Raw genomic sequence first — 13,953 nt, forward strand, 5'->3', positions numbered from 1 at the left:
TAATCTATTTAAAGTTATTTCTATAAAAAATCGGATCGAAAATTAAGCTACCAATTACAATCAGTTGAAATACTGCTAGTACATTCTTCTAATTGAAATTAGGTCACGGATATATCAAATCATATCTATATCGATTTAATCATTTTAATAATAGATGTATATGCAATAATATTGAGATACCGCAATATCTTCTGATTAGTTGTCTTATATACAAAATAAAAAGAAAAGAGATATTCTAGAATTATACTATTATCGAAAATCACTATACAATTTCTATTGTATATTAAAATAGGTATCGAATTAGCTATCAAATTTATTAATATTATCAAAATTGCTATAAGGGTATAGTATTTAGTAAGAACTTTTGAATAAGAAGTAATAAAGAAAGAAATAGTAATGGAAAAGAAGAGAAGAGAAGATAATGAAAAAGAAATAATTAAGGAAATAAAAGAAGGACTTGATCTTCTTATAATTTCTTGATTATTAGAATTTTCTTATTATATATATAATATATAATGAATGGGCATTGTTTCCTAATATTTGTTTTCTTTTCTTTAATAAGATTATAATCAATATTGTAAATCAAAAAGTTACCTGTTGAGCCTATCGGGCCTAGCTGTCCTATATAGTCTTAGACTGAAGGTGAACGTAAATTCAATCAATCAATTAATCAATCAATCAATCAGTGGATGTATCGCCAGCGACACTTATCCCTACTCAACTTCTTCGCAATTCGTTCTCAGCCTTTCCACCATCGACTTACTAGTAGGGTGGGAATGGCTGCTCCAATGGCCACTTGGTCCATGGAGTGAATCGGACAATGCAATGATCACAAAGGCTTACCTTTGCACCTGGAAGGACAATGATTATCGGAATTGAGACTTGGATATGAGCTTTCGACTCGCGAGTTATTTCGGCCTGGAACATAGTGCTCAGAAATCTCTTACATGTTGCTCTCGTGTCCGGAGAATCAAGTTTATGTGGAAGAGCGCAATCAACATCCTGAAGAATGAACTCGTTCAAATTGTTAAATCGTAAGTATGTGAACATGATGCGATGTCGATTCATTTCGTACCACCCAAGTCCGATGTCCTCAAATCTGTGGTAATTATCTTGCCAGTTCCGTAACATCTGGTTCCAAGTCCAAGAAGAATTCATAAAAACCTCGGGAGATACTTGAACCTTCTTGACAAAGTCGGGGTCTATGAGTAGTGGACTTTTGCTCGGCGTGTTAGCGTTGAAACGGTCACGACTAGATAATGGATAAACATCACAACGAAGGTTTTCATCGACTATCACGTCAATCTCAGGGTTGAAGAGAATTCTGAGTTTCTCCCCCCTTGGGAATCCAAAAAATCCCCCCAGAAAGTCTCAGATTATGAAGACGCTCGGCAGAAATCGCTATGTCTTTGTACCATTTTAACGCTTCATATCTGGTCTCTGCATTAACACTAAGTAAAGAAGAGATGTTGACAGAATATAGAGATTGGTTGCTGTTAGGGCTCAAGCATCGTCTACTAAACACACGAGGAGTTAAAGTAGCCTTCCAGATCATGACTCGTATGTCTAGGGGAATTTGTGGGAAAAGTGTGAAATCAACTGGGGTTTGACTGTCAGATGATTGAGCCGGAGCTTGATCATTAGATGATTGATCTTGAGCCGGAGCTTGATCAGAAGATTGATCTTGAGAATTCATCTCGAAAGTAATTTCTATTTCTTGTGAGCTGAATGAAGCCTGGGATATCTAATTCTATTACTTGAGTAGTGTAGTGTAGTGTAGTGTAGTGTAGTGTAGTGTAGTGTAGTGTAGTGTAGTGTAGAGATAGTCAAATAGACGAGGACGATTTTTCTAAAATGATTGTAAAACACCAGAGTTATATAGACTGAACTAGGTCATTGTTCCATAATTATTCTCTATCAAGTTGAGCTTTGTTCGAGATTCCTTTGAGGTGTGTTCAAAAGTTTAGCAGGTTTTCTTTGTTTACAGTGATAAAGTGGTGAACAGGTGGTTAGTTACCTTTAGAACAACGCATTATTCTAGTCAAGTCTTTGAATGGCAGCAAGTGCTGAGAACCGGAAATTGTTACTGCGAATTTATTTAGTGTACTCTGCTTCCGAATTATCAACAATCAAAAAAGTTTCAAGGGCACAATTTCCAATACCAAGGGGATGAGTTTCATTATAATTGATTTGACATTTTGTAGGTAGTTCTAGGTTTGTCACTACGGATTCCGTCTCTTTGTCGTTCCTGCCCAACATCACAAGAATGTCGTACTTTACCACCAAACAAGCTTTTACCTCTACCCCTCAAGCTTTCAGTATAAAAGGAATAACGATACTTAGTCCAAAGTGCATCTAATGCTCGCATGCAAAATACCCATTTGAATTTTCATAAATTTCCTTTTGTATTTACCAAATTATTTACAAGTGATATAAATCATTTACCATCCCCACAACCTAATCCCAATCATTCAAGTCAAAAGACTCAACTAAAATTCCCAGTACTCCACCAATCCTCCATATGACCCATTCCATCACCTCTTTGATGAAAAAAACTTTCCGCCAAAACTGCCAATTCATCATCAGAATAATGAAATGGTGGTTGAATAAATTCTTGTTCTTGTTCTTGATCTTCCGTTCCATTTCCTAAATTCACCACACTAGTATTGACAGAATTAGGACCAGACCCTTCAAAATCTTGTCCATCAACTCTAGTTGGTTCTGGTAGTGATGAAGCATGACTAATTTCATGAGTAGTAGGAATTGAAGCCGAATATAATGATGGTCCAAAAAGACGACGAGCTAATGCGGGAATCTCACTCGAGGAAGAGTATTCAAGAATTTCCCAAAATTGACCTAGATCAATGAGAAGACTACGGTTAGGAGTTTGTGGTGGTGCATCAGGATTTGTGTAAGTGGATGAAACTGTATCACAAAGACGTTGAAGTTTTTCCGCCTGAATTAATGTTAGTACCCCAAAAATTCTCAAGAATAAATCAACTTACCATTCGATCAACATGAGGCCATTCTTTAAAATCTCGTATAAATTTCAAACACTTATCAAAGTTATCTCGTTTTTCTCGTCGTACAATTGGATCCTCGGCAAAACATTCTTGTAAATAGATTGTTGCAATAATTGCTACACAATGAGCAAGAAATGGATCAGAGACTTTGAAAGATTTAACTTCCAACATATCAATATATCTAATGACCCAACTAGCATGTGATGAGATCAAATCTGAAATATGTTGTAAGAATATTTCTGGTATGTTAGATTTGAGATGTTTCAATCGAAGTGATAATAAAAGTGGATTATTTAATAGGCAAAGGTTTGTGTGATATAAAAATTGAATGAACAACCAAGGACCCCAATAATCTCGATTGGCATGTAATTCTTCAGATGTTCTTTGAGAGAATTTGGCTGATTTGAAGCGATGAATTTGTGAGGTACGAGTTTCAAAGTCCATTTGTTGAGCCATTATTAATGCGTAATCTGAGTGAGGAGACCATGGGGGTAAGGTACTTGGATTTCCACGTCTCCTCGCGTACCGGGTAATCTTAAACCACACTTCACTAAGTTGAATGGCATAAGCAACGACACCTTTATCTTGAGTATCAGATATAGCAAACTCTGGAGATGAAAGATCGGGAGTTTCTCCATTCGTAAACTGGCCACGATTCAATGGTTTACCAGTGGTTTCTGGATACCATGGAAATTTATCTTCACCTGCGAAATCTATAACACTGAACTCCGCTCCGTGTAATCTTTTGAGGAGAAATAAACTCCAAAAACATCGTCGGCGTTCTTCACGTAGCGAATCAGATAAAGGAGCATGAGTTTCTGTCGTGAGACCAGCATTATGGGCTAAACTCATGGCTAGACTACTATGTACACTTGCTTGTCGTGTATTTCCATCTGAAAAGTGTCAGCTGTGTGGTATTTTGTGGACGTATCATACATACTAGTGAAGTCTACTAAACTAAGAAGGCATAAAGATTGTAATGTTGAGAGTTCTACTCGACCTCCAAATATTCTGGCGGAGATAATCGATTGAGCTGCCTCTACATATCCCGTAATGAGTTCAGATTGATTATCTCGGAAGATATCATCGTCTGAAAAGCGTATTGCCAAAGCTAGGATTGAGAAAATTACTTCTGGATCACGGTCGTTGATTGTTTCAACAAATCTCTTTCGACAGAATACAGGAAGTGGTTGACAATCGCAGTATAGTAAGTAAGTTTTTGCAATACTTATGACTGCCTCATATGGTGGAAGCTTGCTTTAATTTGGTCAATTTATTGATCGTATAAATTACTGCATTGAAATTTCTCACCTACTCGAAAGCCTAAAAACATTTGGTGTCCTCATTGTCTGTCCCAATTGTGATAAAACAGGGGAATTTGACATATGTCTTGACGCACCCCTACTCATGGATACTTGATTTGAAAGGACCTCTGCAAGTTGAGCCTCAACTGATTTCAATCTCTCTTCCTAGTAAATTTGGTAAGCGCTCATATTCATAATCAAAGTCTTACATTTATGACTTACTAAATTTATATCATTTGATGATCTCACATGGCTTTTCTCTGGTATTCGAGTCGGTGTCGGTAATGGAGTTTTCTCAATTGAGGTTCTCTCATTGACATGATTTAAACCATCATCAGCATAATAACAATTTTGTCTTAATCTCGCACAATGTGAGCATATTGGTTTTTCACCCGGACATCTCGTTTTCTTGCGCCTATTCCAAGTTATTCATCAGTCAAAACAATTTTATATATTCATGTTCTTTAATTCCCACTTCTCATACTGATTCCCACTTCTCATACTGATTCCCACTTCTCATACTGATTCCCACTTCTCATACTGATCATCCCTTAATCCAAATGAAAAGAACTATTACGTACCGACATGGCTCACATGCTTGGCGAATACGTTTTGCTGGACGTTCTGACATTGAAGCACTTTCGATGAAATGTGCAAAAAGATTGAGGTAGTTCATCTATCATGGTGTTTGTTTATCAATTGAAATGCGTGAGTGGGATAAAACTTAGTTCATTGATAAAGAAGTCAGTGCAATTAATGCACTAGTAGTAGTCATAATTATGTTACTAACCAGATTGGGTCAAATGAAGGAGCAGGGGTTCCCGGCGGAGAACGGATATTATTCGGATCATCCTCCTTTTCTATCCGAGTGGTGAGGAATATTTTATTCAATACAAATTGTGTAGTCATTATAAGATTTCAATATTGTTATGAATGATTTTAATTTTGAATATGAATCATGAACCATGAATCATGAATCTATTATCAAAATTTCTAAAATAATGAAAATTATACCATCTAGGGTATTCAGAAATCAAGTACTCCTTGTTGACTCCAGGTTGACTCCTTGATGTACTTTGATGTACTCCTCGATGTACTCCACAATGTACCCCTCAGTGTACCCCTCAATGTACTCCTCAATATACTCCTAGATGTCCCCCCAACCCATGAAAAACAAGTACTAAAATTTATAAGCTAGCCCTCATCTCGACTTCTAGTTGTGTACCCGAAATATTTCTCTCAATATCCAAATCCATATCATATTCATTCATCTCCTCGATAGTTAATTTCTTCTTTTCATCCAATACTTTGTAATTAGGATTGTTGGTATTCGATGAAAATCCAATCCGTTCATTGATATTTACCCTAGCACGAGCACTAGCCGCTTGTACCCGTGAAGCTCTAGGCTTACGAATTTGTTCATACAACTTTAACCCCTCGCTAATGGTTTCTTTTGAATTGGCAAATTCATACTTCCTTCCAAAAATTATACCCAATGCAGCCGCATCTTCTAAAGCCTGACATGCCCCTTGACTTTGATCTGGAAGCATAGGATGTGCTGCATCACCAAGAATACAAGTAGAACCCTTTTGCCAATATGGATATGGTTGATGAACAAATAATCTCCATGGTTTGACGTCAGTTGAGTTCTTGAATAATGCAAGAAGTTCCGGGTCGAGGTCAGGAAATGGTCGGAGAATATCTTCAACGGTAAGATTAATATTCCAACCTTCACCGGCGTGAGGACTTTCGTTTGTTGGAAAGAAACAATAGAATGAGTGAACTTCTCCATCTCGACATGGTGAGAAGACAATCTTGTGAATTCCTTGTCCACCCCAAAATTCGATAGCACTATTCGGTGATAGATCTCGAAGTCCTAACCTCCGTGCATCTTTTGTTTCGATGATACAATGCAAACATGTGGATGTAGATAATTCTCGATCCGGCACAATTCCTAAAGTTTTTCGTACTTGTGACCCAATACCATCTGCGCCAATAATCAAATCATGTTTGACTTGGAGATCATTCTCAAAAGTAGCAATGCCTTGTTCATGATCGATCTCGGCACATTTGTGATTGCATTTAAGAATTGCTGGTATGCCGGAATGATTTGACCCAGTAGCAGAGTCCATCAACATCTCATGCATATTGACTCTGTGAAACATATTGTAAACGTATCCCCATCTACTCTTGTAGTCGGCCAAATCATATACATTTTGAACCTCTCCAGTTTTCCAATCATGCGATATAAGTTTTTCTAGAACCACAGGTCGTCCAATTGAGATATTGACACCCCATTCTTCAAGCCACTTTGTGCCATTCGCCGCACAAGATATAGAAGCACCAACTTCTCCAGCGAAATCTGCTCGTTCATATATTGTGACTCGATGTCCGGCTTGTCGTAAACTTGTGGCAGCAGCGAGACCACCTATTTTATCAGACGGTTAATTATTGTGAATAATTCCAAATGGGATTTATGCATATACCTATTCCACCACCAATCACACCAATATCCAATTCTCTCCAGGAATTCTCCATTGAGCTAATATTGATCGACGCCGAATAATGAAAATTGTAAGATGGATGATGTGAAATATCGACAAAATAAATTCACAAATACTGATGGGTTTGAAATCAAATGATTGAAACCAAATAAAATAAATTAAATAAAATGATAAATGCTTTACTTGACCAGAAATGAAAACATAAGAGTGTTTACCTTGACTCTCTTTATAACTTCTCTGTTGCATCACTAGAGTTCTTACCTATGATGGAGATAGCTGGTGCAATTCCAAATTGGTTAAACGCAGTCTGCAACATCTTGCATTAGAATGAAACCCCTCACTCACTTATCGTCGAGATAGGAATGATTCGTAGATACATCTAAGCTGAATGATTTCCGCATCCGCTTCCGTGTTGTGTAAATAGTTTGGAATACTAGAACCTTTATCATGACTTATGTAAGACATTCCGCTTCCGATCCGTTAGCGTGTTACCAACTATCAGCTCGATTCCCGCAATCCTTGCTAAGATAGTAGACTTTCCGACATTACAGCTTTATTATTGGTGATGTCTTGCCTTACTTCTTGATGACATTCCCAAATTCACATCACCACGTTTTAAGATCAAAAAGTCAAATTCAAAATGACTAATCAAGATGATCCATCAGTCAATACTCCTGTTGACTTTCTAAGAGAAGATGTCAAATACGCAGAAGAGCATGACTTGCAGACTTTGAGTATCTTTACAAAACAAACCAGAGATGATAAGCTTCTCATGGGCGTTGGAGAACCTTTCACAACTCCATCCAAGATTTGGGTAATGTAAAAACTCCCGAATCCGTCACACTTTTTATATATCACGTGACTTATATCAATTCATCATTCTAACATCTCTTCAGTTATATTCATGGGGGAGCGTGGCGTGATCCACTTGAGACATCTTCTTCTTTCATTCCAACGATGAATAGTCTTGTGACTTCATCTGTTGAATCCAAGATTGCATCATTTGCAAGCATCAATTATCGTCTATCTTCTCATCCATCCTTTCCTCAAGATTCTTCATCAATTCCGAAACACGAATATCGCAATGCTAAGCACCCTGATCACTTAAAAGATATATGTTCTGCACTATCTTATTTACAATCTAAATACTCCATCGAAGATCAATATCTACTCCTTGGTCATTCATGTGGTGCAACACTATCAATGCAAATTTCGATGGGGAAAGAATATTTACATTCTTGTGGTATACCAGATGAGCAATTGAATTTCAAACTCCCACGATATGTTCTTGGAGTAGCTGGAATTTACGATTTAAGATTACTTCGTCAAACACATCCTGATCCTGCATACAATCAATTTCTCACTCAAGCATTTGGGTCTGACGAACAACTTTGGGATGAAGTTTCACCAGCGAAATATTCCACATTTGAGGAATTTGAAAAGAGTGGAAAGATTCTTGCTTTTGCTACTTCACCAGATGATGAATTGGTTGATGAGATACAAATTGATGTTATGTTGAGAAATTTGCATGGTATTAATGGAGTGGTGGTGAAAAATCTCAAAAATCATTTGAAGGGAACTCACAACAAAATCTGGGAGACTGGAAATTTGGCCCATGCTATAGTTGAGGTCTTGAATTTATTGGAGTAGTCGATTATGAGTGGATAGTATGAGTGGAGAGCATGAGTAGTCGAATATGAGTGGAGAGTATGAGTAGTCGAGTATGAGTGGCATGAGTAGTCGAATATGAATAGTCGGATGTGAGTAGTCGGATATGAGTGGAGAGATTTAATGCTAAAGTTCGGAATTACAAACTTAATTTGACTTCATACTTCATGAAGTCTTCATCTAAGGAAGCCGAACAAAGTTTATTCAATTTCAATCATTCACTCGTGGTTGGAATGTCTCCGTTTTCCGTCGTTTAGTCATTGCCCGGTAGAGGTGAACAGCTGATACTAAGGTCGACTTGGGAAACGACCATTCTCTGCTTGAATTTGTAATATTTTGATGCGGTAGCTCGTCTCACCTATTCTAGAAACTTTTACAGAACTAGAATATGCACAATTGGCCGGATCTCTCCACATCATTATAAGTATATGGAGACAGGAAGCCACAAGTCCAGTCATAATCTTCAAATCCACAATTGATCGTTATCCTACAGCTGGAAGGATTTTTGGAAAAGCCTCATCGTACTTTGATCAAGTGTTATTGTACTGTTGATGCATAATGAAATTCAATCGTTACCATTCAGGTTCAATACATATTAAATGCCAAGCAGGCATCAGTCTTGGTTTGTGAATTTCACATCGATTCAATGATAGACCAAGTCAATTATTATTCCATCCTAATATAGTCCTTCAATAAAGGTATTCATTTCTCCACGATATATGGTCTAAAATTCATACAAAATATATCTTGAAACTCCCTTCTTGTCATTCATTTCTTGATTCCTTCTATCAAAATGCTTTCTCCAAAATCCATCAATTTTCACTTGTTTTTATTATCTTTCTTTACATTCTCCATCTCCAATTCTACAGCTCTACTCTCAACTAGAGATACTTTGGAAGTATGTTACCCTCCTAATTGTTACAACACTCTTACTCAATCTTCCTATTCTAAAATCTCATACTATTCATCTTTATCAACTGCCCAATCCCATTTACCACCCGATTCATTTGCCTCTATCAATCTATACGAAACAGTCGAATGGCATGATAATTCATGGACAGTGATAGTACCCGTAGATCCATTCACTGTTACAATCGAAATTGGTTATGATTCTCCACAAGCATCCATTGGGGATATCATTGGTAGTGCTGTACTCGCCGAATTTTGTTGGGGTAAAAAATTGCTACAAGCAAGAAAGAGGGGTACTTTTCAAACTCAACGAGTGGACTGAGTGTTATACTGAATATGTTTGTGGTGATGTGAGTTTTTTCATTCATTCTAAGATTTAGTATTGGTACTAATATTTTGATGTTAGTTAGATTCGCACTAACTTTTTGATGTTCAGTTGTAAATACTTTCGGAAGTTTGAATTGCAAAGAGTTTTGGTTACACTGGTAGTCATCTGTACCCCACCCCACTCAAGAATTCGAAGATTCAGGAGATGAGTAGACGAATCCATGAGTCGGCACCGGTAACTCAATTGAAAACAAGTATATTATTCTTTTCATTTTATTTCACAATCTCATCTGCTCTAAGGATTTCTTTCACCCAAGTGCAAAATCCATATGTTTGATTCATGCCCTCGCGCTTATTGATTGAAGTCATCAGAACCCAATTTTATAGAAGATGTCGTAACAAGCCATGATTTTGGCGAATTTATTCCGTCAGTCAGACTTCAATCAACGAAATTGTTAATGCGGCTCATTTTGAAACAAATGTATTACGTGAGATTCGAGTCTGGTGTACTCGATTGGAGGAGAAGGCATTAAGGGTAGCAAGAAGGAGGTATAGGGATGGTGGGGTTGAAGATTCTGTTATTGGTCCTGTTATGGCATAGGTTCTAGTTAGAAGACCTCGAGAGGATAATTGATGATTGTTGTTGTGATACTAATAACTATCTCCTTTGAATTTATATATGAACTACTTGTGGAGTCATTGATCAATGTAATATTTGAATTAAAATATTGATTAATACGATAAATTGCTCAAGTAAATCAAAAAGAGATGAAAGTCCATTATCTTTCTCGATGAATAAGACCATTACGACTCAAATGACATGTGACATATCCTCAATACTCTGATCATCAATCATTTCATCCATTGAGATTTGTTAAAGATCAGGTCACTTGATCTTGTTCTTCCTCATTATTCATCTTCTCCAACTCTTCATCCGTTGGGGTTTCATCAATTTTATAAACCAATTTCCCTGCACTAACTTTACCTTCCGATACTTCTAACATACTAAACTCCTGTTAATATAAATTCATTTTTTGACCAGAATAAAGAATTAACTTACCCATCAATTACTCCCTTTAATCCTTCTGGTCTCATAATAGCAGGTTGATTCTTTATCTTTCCTCTTCAAGTAATTTTGAACTTATCTTCCAAAAAACGGACTGAAAATTCATAATGCTCTGGATAGAATGGAATATTCAAACCAAATTTTGAAAATGCTTTCCCAAAGGCCGTGTATACTAAGAAAGCTTTAGCATCTACATTCTCCTCATTCTTTCTTGAAAATATTTCAACGGGAAGTACACCAATGAATTTCAATTCCCCAATAAAAGTACCCTTTTCAGGAAATGCCTCAGCACACATGGCAATGGTAGATTAAGAGCATATACAATCATATATATAATGAAGAGATGAATTAGTATAAGCTCGAATATCAGCTTCACAAGTGGGAGAATGATAATTAAAAACTACATCTGCGCCGAGTGATTCGACTTAATCAAAGTTTGATGGACTACAGGTTGTTATGACTGTAAGACCGCCGACCAGATCTATTGTTATTAAAAAAATTTCGGCAAAGACACCACTTTCTTTGTCATTCTATAGAAAAATTAGTATTTCTGTAGATGTACTGAGGGAAGTATTGCTTTGATGTATGCTGAGAGAAGTATTGCCCTGAGATCTGCTGAGAGAATAAAGATGAGATAAAATTACTAACTATATTCCCACCATGACAAGGTCCACAAGTAGGATCTCCTTTTTTTCAAATCCGAATTCTTACATCCTGACTCTACTTCAAAATTGATAAGTATATTTCGTCTGGTTTGAATTCCACTCACATTGGATATATAGTTCGGATTGTAATGTTGGATATTATTCCAGCTTCAGTCTAGAAATACCTTATGACTTTATTTCAGAGTATTTTATTAAGACAATCTATTTTTATAGCTTTAATTGGAAGCGATTAATGATTTAAACACGCCTAAATAGGGGCAATAGGGGCAAGTCGGATAATTCGAAACGACGATTCATCCAAAAATTAGAATCACTTTTCAGGTAAATCAACACTACGAGGTTAAACATAGACGTGTGATGATTGTTTTACTATTAAATATTGGAATCATCTTCCAAACCCAATGCTGTGTATAATCTAGGAGATAAATCCTCGGCTTATAATTCTCGGGAGTAGAAAATATATTCAATTGCCGAAGAATATCCCATCTATTTTATTTCCAAAATATAAATCATGAGAAATCTTCTAATAAACAAACATTTCACAGCTTCATCAACTGTTATACATACAGCCTTACAAATTAATCCTCGTATAACTAACTTCTCCTGGACGACAAGGCTCACACCAGTGACATTCAAGATAATTATCGATAACTAATTTACATCACGAGCCTTTCTAATAATGTTACACTACTTCATCAATCATGCCACCATAAACGCATGCGGGTACTTCCCAAGGACTTGGTTTTGTTGCACATCGTAATCTGCGGATCATTCCATGGTTTAGTCTTTGGTAATATGCATGATGCATCAGGTTATTTGTTGCATATCTTAGGTTTCGGGCATCTCCTTAAAATTACTAGTAAGAATTAAAAATTTGACTATGAGCCCGAATTGGAGATGATCATTTTTCAAGGGATATATGCGAGTATGAATGAATTAGGTATGAGGTGCATAATCGATGTATCCGAAGTATGAGTCTGCCACTGTGAGAGGAGTCTACTTTGAGAGGAGTCTACTGTGAGAGGAGTCTACTGTGAGAGGAGTCTACTGTGAGAGAAGTTCACTGTGAGAGAAGTCACTGTGAGAGGAGTAACGAATAATTAACTTCACATACTATCTTCAATATACTCACACCCACACATACAATCACGAATAATTTTTTAACTTTATCTCAAACTTTACCCCTCCTTTCGTAAAACCACATCATCATACATTAAAATTCCCCTCTCACGCAAACACGCATAAATTTTACAAATCCATCTTTATAACCACGTTTGTTGCACATCGAGTCTCATATAACGGGGATTACTACATCATCTGTATTACATTTTGATCAATTACAGACTTCAGTACGACTTAAAATGTAACTTAGTATACTTTCTATTCGACTTTTAACTATTATACATTTATCATATTTTTGATATCTTTTTGTTGCATATCTCGATTTGCGGACTGCTCCGCGGTATATCCACCATCTATGGTGTCAACTTAATAAATTATCGTCCTTGTACTACTTATGGTGTTGGTTTTAAGGCGGGGATACTTACATAGAGTTTCACTGACTCCACTGATTCCACTGACTTTACTTTGTGTTACTACATTATGATATTTAATAATTTGTTGCATATCTTATTTTGCCGCAACTGCCTTCTTTTCTACTACTGTAATAATGACTTGGTTATTTATACTCCACGTGTTGTCAAAGTCGTTTGATTTACATTTACCTAGAATATGTAGTTCCGTTGAGGTTTATTGTGGGTAGAATATCCACTTTGATGTATGATAAACCGAAAGAAGGAGAGTTTAATCATTTGGGTTGTAATGCAGAAGTCCCGCTTTAGGATTGAAGATGTATGGTTTACCCCACTACTACCCCCCATACTTTATTTGGAATGGAGAAAATGGGGAAATCTCGACACGTGAATGTAAATCACTGGTAGAAACTACTTTAAAGAATTAATGGGCTAGATCTTTTCATTTTTAGTACGAATGTACGTACAACTAAAGAGTTCTCTTGATTTGTGTAACTAGCCTCGAGCTAGCTTAGTACGGGTAAATATCTATTCTCCGTTCCGAATCAGGTGATTTAAAATGACATTCTTTTCGGGTTTGTTACTTGATTCTATTTTATTTACATACTCAAAGATAACTATAATGGTTTGCATGAAGAATTATATTGAAAACCAATCAGAGATATGTTTGAAGTGATGTTTGAGTACCTAGATATCTGTGGAGAGATTATGAAGTGAATGCCCAAAATATCAACATTTCAAATGATAAGCGAGAAGCCCGAAATATAACGTTCAATCTATTTTTAAGTCACATGAATCATAAATGATTCAAATAGCTTAACTTCCAGGGTGGAAATGGAGACGGAATATGAAACCTATCTTCTCATGTAATTCTCATGTACGTTCTCATGTACGTTCTCATGTACACAGTTTCCACACCTAAACTTGAAAATTGGAGGAAAATGTAACCCTACCT

General features: G+C 36.5%; 5 protein-coding genes across 5 annotated transcripts; 2 read left to right on the top strand and 3 right to left on the bottom strand.

Annotated features, from left to right (window-relative positions):
* Nucleotides 1–759: 759 nt before the first annotated feature.
* On the bottom strand, nucleotides 760–1,696 carry EAF02_010019 (uncharacterized protein; the record flags this gene model as incomplete). Its single annotated transcript, XM_038906067.1, has 3 exons — nucleotides 760–762; nucleotides 844–1,222; nucleotides 1,416–1,696. 3 exons carry the CDS (start codon nucleotides 1,694–1,696, stop codon nucleotides 760–762), a joined length of 663 nt encoding a protein of 220 aa, XP_038754179.1.
* Nucleotides 1,697–2,485: 789 nt separating this feature from the next.
* EAF02_010020 (uncharacterized protein) lies at nucleotides 2,486–4,958 on the bottom strand (the record flags this gene model as incomplete). Its single annotated transcript, XM_038906068.1, has 6 exons — nucleotides 2,486–2,956; nucleotides 3,006–3,916; nucleotides 3,964–4,280; nucleotides 4,335–4,492; nucleotides 4,550–4,742; nucleotides 4,909–4,958. The coding sequence occupies 6 exons, from the start codon at nucleotides 4,956–4,958 to the stop codon at nucleotides 2,486–2,488; spliced, it is 2,100 nt and encodes a 699-aa protein (XP_038754180.1).
* A 556-nt stretch (nucleotides 4,959–5,514) lies between these two features.
* EAF02_010021 (uncharacterized protein) lies at nucleotides 5,515–6,865 on the bottom strand (the record flags this gene model as incomplete). Its single annotated transcript, XM_038906069.1, has 2 exons — nucleotides 5,515–6,755; nucleotides 6,814–6,865. The coding sequence occupies 2 exons, from the start codon at nucleotides 6,863–6,865 to the stop codon at nucleotides 5,515–5,517; spliced, it is 1,293 nt and encodes a 430-aa protein (XP_038754181.1).
* Nucleotides 6,866–7,471: 606 nt separating this feature from the next.
* EAF02_010022 (uncharacterized protein) lies at nucleotides 7,472–8,481 on the top strand (the record flags this gene model as incomplete). Its single annotated transcript, XM_038906070.1, has 2 exons — nucleotides 7,472–7,650; nucleotides 7,728–8,481. 2 exons carry the CDS (start codon nucleotides 7,472–7,474, stop codon nucleotides 8,479–8,481), a joined length of 933 nt encoding a protein of 310 aa, XP_038754182.1.
* An 811-nt stretch (nucleotides 8,482–9,292) lies between these two features.
* Nucleotides 9,293–9,730, top strand: EAF02_010023 (uncharacterized protein; the record flags this gene model as incomplete). The annotated part of the gene is made up of 1 exon (XM_038906071.1): nucleotides 9,293–9,730. One exon carries the CDS (start codon nucleotides 9,293–9,295, stop codon nucleotides 9,728–9,730), a length of 438 nt encoding a protein of 145 aa, XP_038754183.1.
* Nucleotides 9,731–13,953: the final 4,223 nt, after the last annotated feature.

This window comes from Botrytis sinoallii, assembly GCF_014898435.1.
Source record: "Botrytis sinoallii strain Bc 23 chromosome Unknown BSIN_023, whole genome shotgun sequence".
Lineage (NCBI taxonomy): Eukaryota > Fungi > Ascomycota > Leotiomycetes > Helotiales > Sclerotiniaceae > Botrytis > Botrytis sinoallii.